Source organism: Egretta garzetta, unplaced genomic scaffold (assembly GCF_000687185.1).
Source record: "Egretta garzetta isolate BGI_Z169 unplaced genomic scaffold, ASM68718v1 scaffold130, whole genome shotgun sequence".
In the NCBI taxonomy this organism is placed as follows: domain Eukaryota; kingdom Metazoa; phylum Chordata; class Aves; order Pelecaniformes; family Ardeidae; genus Egretta; species Egretta garzetta.
In genome coordinates this window covers 1,950,618-1,961,025 of record NW_009258284.1, presented here as the reverse complement: position 1 = coordinate 1,961,025, position 10,408 = coordinate 1,950,618, and the positions used below count along the sequence as shown (strand labels likewise).

The 10,408-nt window shown below is 41.9% G+C and overlaps 1 protein-coding gene across 1 annotated transcript; it reads right to left on the bottom strand.

Moving 5' to 3' along the window:
• Window positions 1–3,375: 3,375 nt before the first annotated feature.
• Window positions 3,376–9,373, bottom strand: SULT6B1 (sulfotransferase family 6B member 1). The gene is made up of 7 exons (XM_009637247.2): window positions 8,621–9,373; window positions 7,075–7,187; window positions 6,730–6,819; window positions 5,613–5,739; window positions 4,857–4,951; window positions 4,417–4,573; window positions 3,376–3,506 (listed from the first exon to the last, which is right to left on the bottom strand). Exons 1-7 carry the CDS (start codon window positions 8,907–8,909, stop codon window positions 3,376–3,378), a joined length of 1,002 nt encoding a protein of 333 aa, XP_009635542.2. The 5' UTR covers window positions 8,910–9,373.
• Window positions 9,374–10,408: the final 1,035 nt, after the last annotated feature.

Below are 10,408 nucleotides of genomic sequence, written 5' to 3'. Positions count from 1 at the left end.
CAAAAGATACATCTATGCTTCTCTTTTCTGAGAGGACTTCCAATTTCTCTTTTTCAATATCATTTTAATATATTTTCCCGCCTTATGATTGTTACTGAACAGCTCATAAGGGAAATAGAGGTGACAAAAGTACTAATAGAACACCATTTACCAGTTACCATAAGTGTAGACATCATAAACGTCTAACAACTGCTGGAAAATGGGAAGTGTGAAGCAGGTCACAAATACAGAAAAAATGAAATCAAAACTGCAGCCAGGGAGCCAAAAAACCTCTTCTTTAGAGCTGAATGATCCAACATATTCCTTAAATGTTGTGTGTCAAAAATACCATTTAAAGTTTTACTGCTGAGTACCATAATAAAAAGAAAAGTATAAAAGGGAAAACGTATATAAAGTATAAAATATAGGAATGGAAAATATATACCCAAAAATTGCTCCCTATATGTATGGCTGAAAGAATATGCGACTGGTGACTTTCCACAACGAGGAGTTTAATTTTTTTGTTGGGTTTGAATCTTTTGTTTAGTTTAGCTACTGTAGATAGCTGCAGTTAGTGCTGGATACTGGATTTGAGCATCTATGCCACTATCCCAAATCACTGCACAGCGCTTTTTCATTCTGAATGTGCTTAAGTGCTTGAGGAAGGTACAAATTCTCCCTTCCTCTGGTGATGTTATGGCCAGCTTTCTTCCCTGTTACCTCACCACATCATTTTTAACAGAATCAAACCTACAACACACAGAAAGCTGGGGAAAAAAAAAAAAATCAGTCGCCCCTCACACTCGCTCATCTTCTATTCTATGTTCTTTAATGCTCATCATCAGCTGGCAATTACTGAGTACGTGAATATGTGCTGAGAAGAATGTGCAGATCAGGCTGAAGGGATTTAAGAATGTCACCTATAAAATACTCTGTCAGATAGCTAGACAACCTCAGCTTAAATAACCTCGCTGGCCAAAAGGTGTAAAAAATTAAAAGTAGCCTATCTAGCATTTTGAGCTAGGATTTCCTCTTGAACTGCCCCAGAATATTTCACTGTAATCTCAAACTGAGCAACACTGCGGTTCAAGTGGACAGGCTGGCTATTACTGATCTATCAGTACTTCAGGCAACCTACTTTAATAGGAGGTAGGGCTCCTGTTTCAACATTACCCTCAACCAAAGCGTTTTGAACTTCCTTTTATTAATTGCTTAGTAATGATCTTGACCTACTGCTGCAGCAGGTACAGCTGAGGCAAATACCCAAGGAATGTTGCTGCTTTTTCCAGTGCCTATGTAAAGCTTATAGGGAACCTTGGATTTGTTTGAGATCGCTTTAGCGACCTGAAACTTTCATTTGCTTGGTATTAACCGACTTCATTCTGATATGGTTTGGTTTTGTGTGTTCTATTTTGCTCTTCAATCCTCACTGGTACCCCACTTCTGTTTTACTTATTTTAAATGGCCGTTATTACGGCTGTTAATTTTGAGAGCAAATTCACATCTGCATTGATCCTTTCTTCCCACTATATAAATGCCAATTTTTGGGACACGGGCATCTTAGCTAGTCAACCTAAAGGACCAGCAGCTGGAGGGTTTTTGCACTGTCAGTGAGCTGCGTGCAGTTTTATTGCTACAGCAAACACGGCTAGAACAGAAAAAAATTAAAGGGGAATATGCCAGGAAAGACAAACAAACAAGCTGTTGTAGGGACCTGACTACAAAATGGCAAGATGTTCCTAACTATGCACTGAAGTTAACCTGTCTTAATCACTCCCCTGTCACTGGCCGACTTTTAGAAAGGGATTTTCATTAGCACTGAATGACTGGGAGTTTGTTGTGTTTACTATCAGCTAACAAAGTGTGCAGCAGAAGGTCTCACAGAGTCCATCTGTGTCAACACCTCAAGTACCCAATACCTGAGTTTTCAGCCTGGCTAAGGCACATTCTTTACCCAACATATCTGTAACAAACACTCCTGCCAAGTCATTTACCACACTTAAGACAATGATTTCTCAGACAGGAGCTGACAAACTATGAGGAGGAAGACTTCAACTTCCCCTACCGGCTAAATTAGCAACTGTGTGCCCATTACCCACATATTCCTTCTCCAAGTACTTTTTCCTTTCTATTCCTTCTCTTCAGATATAAAGAAATGCCTCTGGTGGGGAAAACAACCAGCTGTCAAAGACTGGCATCTAAACAGCTTCCCAAAGGAAAACTGCAGCCTAAAAAGTCAGCCCTTTATGAGACCATTCAACATTTGATGGTCTTGTGCACACGTCTTCTGGCACCACCAAAGGAGAGCCATTCTGTTCTTGACAGTGGCACTTCAAAGCTCTCAGAGAGACATCCAGAAAAAAATCCACATCCTGGCTCTGAAATCGTATGTACTACTGTTAGGCACAAAGTAACCCAGGCAGACCCAGACAACCCAGGCAAAGGCTCCATTTCCAGAGTTAGGCAAGTAGCACACTTCCTTTCTCTCATGTCTAAAGAGTCCCTTCTTCCAAACAAGTCAACCAGATGGTAACCAACCCCCCTGCCTTGATAGCATAAAGTGAGCTCCTCAGGGTCCTGCCCAGCCAGGAGCTTCTTCATGTGCTTCCTCAACATCCAAAGCAGGGTAGGTGCTCAGGAGTCCTGACAATCATGTGCACAAATCCTGGTATTCTCAACACCTGTTTGCAATTTCCCTCCTGGGTAACCCTGTGTTGAGGTTAAGCAACAAAGCAAGCCACCACCAGGAGGGGGACTCCGACCTCCATGAGCAAGCTCTGTCCAAGGCAATTCCTTCAATTGCTCAGGATGAGATCTCACACTACCAAAGGAAAGAAAAATGTTGCCAAAAGGGGAACTTTCCACCTCTGACTTCCTTTATTTTTTCACCCATTTATCAGCACACAGAAAGTAGCAAAAGACAACTACAAGACGACCTTTCGGAAGTTCATTTTATGCTATGAACTTAGAAATCAAAATTACATATGAATACTATGAACATAGAAATTAAGAATCAAAATGCCACTTCGTGATTGTTTTACAAAATCTCTTGGAAAATCACTTCCAACATACTGAATACATTTCTAGTTATTTCAGCAGGTTTAACTACTGCATATATATATTCCACACAGGATTCTATCAGGTAACATCAAATCATAGCTAAAAATCAGTGTTAAAAACCAAGTGAGGCCAAAGAACTACAGGTCATTTAAGAGAATCCAGTGAAATCAATGATGCTAACTGCACGAGCAAGGATTGCTTGTGTAAGACTGCAGAAACAAGTTTGCAAATTGCATGGATTTTCAAAATTTTTACATCAGATATTGCCCTGCTTTCTGTTTTATTTCATAAAAGTGAATGAAAAGCAGCCTGGAGAGTTTTTTCTCTAAAGGAGGTTCAGGCCTTGCAGTACACATCATATTTTAACTTCGCTCCCAGCTTAGTTCCTTCTAAGCACACTTTGAATTTGGCATCCATTTCCTGGTTCTGAGCTTCAGTGAAAAGATTTTTCCAGTCTCCAACAACACCTGGAATGTAAATAAAAGTAAAATGTTACCCTTGACTGTAGGGACCAAGGAGTATGATTTAAAACAAAACACTACCATGTCTCTCTTATTATCGTACTTCAGGATAGTCCATTTTCTTTTTTTTTTTTCTCCCTGCAAGAAAAGAATCTCTGACCCAAGAATACACTCTTAAGTTTGCCTTATATTTGGTGTCCTCAATAGAACATGAACATAAAGCAAACATATGAAGCTACTGGTCTGCCTTCATAGCTTTGGCATGTGTCTTGTACAGCTGCAGAAGACTATAAAAGATGACCAGCAGTTGTGAAATCAACCCAGAAAGTTCAAAGATGTGGCTTTTAACTGTAAGAGCTTTGTGCACTGCAACCAGACACTGCCCTAATCTGTAGCCTACCTTTAATCTAGATTTTGGAGAGCCCACAGTCTGAGGTTTTCCCAGTCTACAGCTCTAGCTTGATCCATGGCTAAAAGACACAGCTCAATCTGTAGAGTGTCTGGATTCCATGTGTTGAATGAGGTTCTCAGGCAATCATGAGGGTTATTTAGAAAACCCAAGAAGAAAAATCTGTGGCGGCACTCTGTAGACCGAGTGACAGGCTATCCCTGGTACTCACAGAAGCCAAAATAAAACTCTTCTTTGTTTTAACTGGTGCTTACTGCATACCACAACTGAAGAGTGTGCTACTTGTAGGGCACTTCCACTAATCACATTATACAGGGCTTTACCGAATGGTACTGGCCCTTGTGATGAAATCAAATGACAGCATCCTGAATCACAATCATTGTTTCTTAAACAATTCCCAACCTTGAAAATTATACAGAAAGATTAACCATCTACTGATCCAAATTCCTGTCTGCCCAAGATGCAGTGCTACCATTCACCACCCTGACAAAATACAAACAAATTTACCTTTGCGGAAAAGAATCGAGCCAACAGCACCATGAGTCTCCTGCGCCTTGTCCTTCACTGCCTGGAAAGTGGCCCTGTCTGCAATAGACTGGATCTGCTCTGCCGTTGGGGAGAATCCAAAGAATTCAGCTATCTGCTTTATGCTGGCAGTCAGGTTCTGCAAGCAATACAATGAAAGGGAGACATGCAATATGCTTCCTCTCAAAAAGGAGTTACCCACTTGGGATGTGCATTGCCATCAGCTATTAACAATATCTATTTGCCTTCACAGTATGTTTTCTGCATTACACCAGAGCTCAGCTTTTGTATAGCCAGGCTCAACTTGTCACTGAAATCAACTTGATTTTGCTCTTTCAGAAACCTGTGCTGTTAATTTCAGCAGATTTCAAGGAATGGGCTCAGATGTGTTTTGCCTGTCAGTACACAGCCACCTGCTTTACCTCTTTCAGGTCTTCATATATTATGATCATAGTATTCTCATCCTCAATGTGTTTGTTCCAGGCAACTGCATGATCAAAATAGGATCCCCAGCCGACTGTAAAGAAGAGAACAAACCATCAGTGTGACCTTCTTTTCTTACTGGGTACTTATTTCTCTCCGACTGAAGAATTGCCTTCTGTTGCCTATTGGTTACCTCAATGCAAACAAACGGACCGGCCTGTCCTTTCCGTGGTATCATACTGTACAACAGAACGACAGAGGCTTCCTTTTGTAGGTAAATGGTTTCCACACAGAAATATGAATTTCACTATGTGCTTCCCCTCTCTTACTATATCGTCATTTAAACGTCTCTAAAAAGCCAAAGCCAGACATCAGTCTAAATCTAAAATTTGGATTGCTAATGAGGTGTTTGGCCTCGTGTGCAGAAACAGTGAAGACAACAAACTGTCACTTCATTAGCACTTCAGATCTGTAGCATTTTCTCCATCCCTAAGTGGCAGAATTTTGACCAAATGCCATTGTCAAGCTGCCATGCAACTCCTTCACCCTTGCCTGGAAGAGCAAAATACCCAGAACCAAAGCATCTTTTGAACATTCTCCCCATTCTGGCATTCAGCTGCCTCCTTTATCATGACGTATGGCCATCAGTAAGCTAATTATGACACAGCTGTTTTCCCACTGGCCCCATTTAGTTGTTTTTAAATATTTTTTTTTTCTGTTGCCTCTTCCGCTACATTCAGTAACTATAACAATACCTTTCCCATTCATGAACTCTGAGAAGAACTCATCCCAGGAGCTGTAACTGGGGACGCTTGGCACATTGTTGTGGAAATGGAAAAATGAAACAGCTGTATCTTTAGGGTTTCGAAACAGCACGAGTATCTGGAATGGGAGAAAGAGGTCAACAATTTTAGATCACTTACTTCCCCTGGCAACCAAAATGACAGTATAACCAAGCATTCTGCAACCAGTAACATACAGGGGGCTATAAAATACTTTACTAGTTAAGGCATGGAGAATAAATTTATAATGTGATCATAATAAAGACCTTGTTACCACTTCTAAGATTTGCTTATGTCATGAAGCAATTGTAGAAAGAAGCAACTGGAAAAACTGTATTATTGTCATTGAATACTATCCCGTAACTACCTGAGACCTGGGAAATTGTAAGGAACCATTTGCCAACCCCTTGCTAGGAAAAGCTCTGTTCAATTCTCCTTCAGGAAACCGCAGCTGTGACAATCATCTCCCATTTTTCAAAGCATAGCAATAATGTTCCTGAAATCTTAAGAGACTGTCATCTTCCAAGAAGTGTAAACACTTCTGAAAACATGTTACAGACATTTTTTTTGTTATATGCATTATATATTTTCCTGTCTCATACAGGAAGAAAAACCAATGAAACATGGAAAAAATCCCCATCCCTTAACCAATTATTTCCTCCACCTGTGGTACATCTCCTAAGTGCTATGTATCCAGCATTGTTCAATGACCAAGCACAAGAAATACTGAAGTTTTAACAGTGTGACTCTTTGCAAGGAGACAGCCAATGTCCCAGAGATACTGCTGCCACATTAATTCCTACCACAATCATGCACAGGAAAGAGTAGTATAAAAAAATGAAAGCGTGACACTCCAGCTATTTCTGAGCACTGCAACAGCCTCTAGATCTGTTCTTGTCTATGTCAACCACAGCACTCCTAAGGTTACTGTAAATTGTAGCGGGTGCTAAGCCAGCCCAGGCATCCCACTGTCTTCAACTTGCCAGTGGCAGCTGGTTGGGCACAAGAAAAGGATGTGGCCCCAAGATTACTCTTGCATGTTGGTACTGTCAGAGATGAGGCTTGTTCTTGGAAAAAGAAAAAAGCCCACCTTGGCTTTGTTCTTGAAAATAGACCTGGGGAGGCAATCATAATTCAGATGTGTTGCCAAAATCCGTGGAGATGGAATCTGCTTCATCCTCTTTAGAAATAAACAGAACCATAAGTGAGAACAGGTTTATTACATGTGTGTAGCAATGATCTGTGAGAGCCGCCTGTGTGAAACAGCCCCTAATCAAAAGGCATTAGTAATCCAAGATTATCTTTTTGACCCTCTCAGGAGAAATACCTTCACTTGCTGCATGACTGCATTTTAATAACTTTGGGGGAGGGGGCATGTGTGCAGGAGAGCAAAAACAACAGACTTTAAGTGGTTCAATAGTTTCTTTTCACTAACCTGATATTTATCTGGATCTCCACATTCAATAAATGGTAGTTCTGTGCTTACAGGTTTACTCTGCATAGTTGTAAATATCAAATCACTTAAAATCTGGATAAGCCAGTTCACACCTGCACCAAGAAACCCAGAGAACAAAATAAAACATATCAGAAGTTTTTATAAGATCTCAGAGCCTTTTCATTACATGGCTTAATTCAGCATAATAGACAGTCATCAAATGACAAATAACACTAAAGCTCTCACATGATTGTAAACAAAATAATGGTTTCCATTAACGAGATCCTCAACAGCTTCTTAACTGTGACCTCCCTGGCTCACTTATAACAGGAGCTTTCCTGTCTTTTGCAGAGGAACACCTGTGAAGGATCTGGATCAGAGAAGGGAGGAATGAGCAAGGGGCTTCGTTCATTCTGCTGAAGAAAGTGTCTGCCTCTCTCTGCTGCCCTGGTCAAGGATGAAATGGAGTCACCTATTCAGTGTCACTGCCAGTGCTTGTCCTCAGTTGTCCCTGTTGCTTTCTCCATAAAGCGCAAGCCAGAACAAGGGCACAGCTCACATTTTGTGCCAGCTCCCTCCTTTTTCATTTGCCCTCTCATTCTCTTGGTTCACTGTCCTGTCTCACAGCTGCTATAAATTCACCCTAAACACTACAGGCATACTTCTTAAGCCCCTAAATATACCCCAGTCTCTTTGCAGATCAGAACCTGCCAACCAACGGGAATTCTATGTGCTGAATGAGACCTTGACTTAGAACCCTCTGGTTAAGAGCCCAACTTGACCTCATCCACTACCACACTAGTGCAATGATATCCTTCCCTGGACCCACATTTTCTCCAACAACCCTAAGCGTCTGCTGCTTGGGTCTCAAAGAAGAAACATATGCTTGGATGGGATTTCCTAGATTAGCAAAACCGTGTCACAACTGACATTTAATAAAACTAATCAAAATCAGCTTGGGTTTTTTCATTGCTCCTGTTGCACCTTTCCTCCTTTCTGCAAACCTCTGACTAAAAGATTTAGACTTCTGGTATGCCTTAGTCAATACCATTTTTCAGTAACAAAACAAAAACCAATGCTGATACTCAACAATGCCAAGAAACAGCTTACAATTTTGCAAGTAAAGATGCTGTGCCATCTCACTTTCTACACCTTAAAGAGCTTAATGCATAACTTTATTGCTTTTGTACACTACACTGCATCACATTACTAACACGATTTCCAGAATGCCGTTTATCATACTGGTTGTCTTGTCCCACTGATATATAAAAAACTATGTACTTTATTCTCGCTTCTTCAGCCAAAAATACCTTTGAACACTAAAACTTTTTTTCCTTTCATAAACATAAACCACATTAAAAAGCAGTGCAACAGACTGCTTAAATTCAGATAAAGCAGGACAAACACCTGCTGCCTCTGGTTGTAGTAGAAATGCTCAATATCCCCATGCAAGATACAACCACGATCCGTTGGTTTTCCTTCTCATTGCGTCAGCTAATTAGTGACAGTATTGTAGACTACAGAAAGCAATTTATAATGTATTCACCACATTTGGGGTAGGACACCAGCACCATATCATCTCTTCTGGCTTCCAGGTTCTCCAGAGCTTGGAATGTTTCCGCACTGCACACTGTGACAGGATACGGGGTCCCCCGGTAGGAGAAGAGCAGATCCTTCAAGGTAAGCCCTTCAGACTTCGCCAGTGCTTTATCTATCTCATCCACAAAGGCTTTATTATCCTCAGCCATGTTTATCACCTTTGGGGTGTGAAACTGTAAGTCTAATGCAGTAAGTGCCTTTAAATAGACATTTTTAAGTGGTGGAGTAAGTGGCATTACGTCTGCCCTCCCCCAAATTTGATACGTTGCTTTCAGTCCTCCCTTCCAACCTTTCTGGAAATGGAACCTGGGTTGATCCTGTCCATTTATAGTCTACAGAGCAGGAATTACCTTAGTAAGAAATCCTGCTGAGAGCGAGTAATACTTGCAAGCGCAGCCACCAGGGAAAACAGAACTGGAAAATGAATCATCCTGTAAGAATGAGCAGCAAAATATTGTACCTAATCTTACATAACATTAATAGGGAAAAAAAGCATCTCACAAGGAAAAGAAAGTCCCTAGTAAGAAAAATCCCAAGAGGTTTTATTTTGGAAACAGCTAGCTCCATATTATGAGTTAAGAGAAACAGAGAGTAATAGAAAACAATGACAACAAAACCATAAAATAGAAAGAACAATACTGAGAGGGAAGGGATGCTGCCATTCTAGGTTCTAAATACCCCCTGTGGAAGCTAGTCTGCTCATATGCCCATTTGCATGTTAAAAAAGACAATTAAATACTGAAATCTTGCATGGCACAGGTTTTTTCAACATCCTCCTAACAGAACTAGGATCCCTTTTTAATGGCCATTAGCCTCATACATATAGCTCTTTTCCCCTAGTAGGAAAGACACTGAGGCGCTGGAGCATGTCCAGAGAAGGGCAATGAAGCTGGTGAGGGGTCTGGAGCACCAGTCTCATGAGGAGCAGCTGAGGGAACTGGGGTTGTGTAGCCTGGAGGAGGCTGAGGGGGGAGACCTTATCGCCCTTTACAACTGCCTGAAAGGAGAGGGTAGCCAGGCAGGTGTTGGTCTCTTCTCCCAAGTAACAAGCGATAGGACAAGAAGAAATGGCCTCAAGTTGTGCCAGGGGAGGTTTACACAAGGTATTAGGAAAAATTTCCTCACCAAAAAGGTTATGAAGGATTGGAACAGGCTGCCCAGGAAACTGGTTGAGTCCCCATCCCTGGAAGCATTTAAAAGATGCAGAGATGTGGTTTAGTGGGGAACTTAACAGCATTAGGTTTACAGTTGAGCTTGATCTTACGGTTCTTTTCCAACCTAAACAATTCCATGATTCTATGAAAAACAGACAGACTGGTGCTGACTCCCAGGAGGAGCAGCTCTCCCATCAGTTGAAAGAGCAGCAGAGCAGCGCTGAATTGCAGCCCTGCCCCCTTGCCTAACAGCGGGCACCTGCCCAAGAGCTTCAATGTGGGTCAGCAAGGTATGGCCTGGCCTGGCCTCTTAGCTGGGGCGGGCACGCGTGCTGCCAGCTCATGGCTGAAACACGGAGGTGAGGACAGTGGGTGCCTGGGCAGCAGGGAGACTCACAGAATCATAGGATGTTTTGGGTTGGAAGGGACCCCAAAAGGTCATCTAGCCCAACCCCCCTGCAGGGGGCAGGGACACCACTAACCACATCAGGTTGCTCAGAGCCCCCTCCAACCTGGCCTTGAATGTTTCCAGGGATGGGGCCTCCACCACCTCTCTGGGCAACCTGTTCCAGTGTTTCACC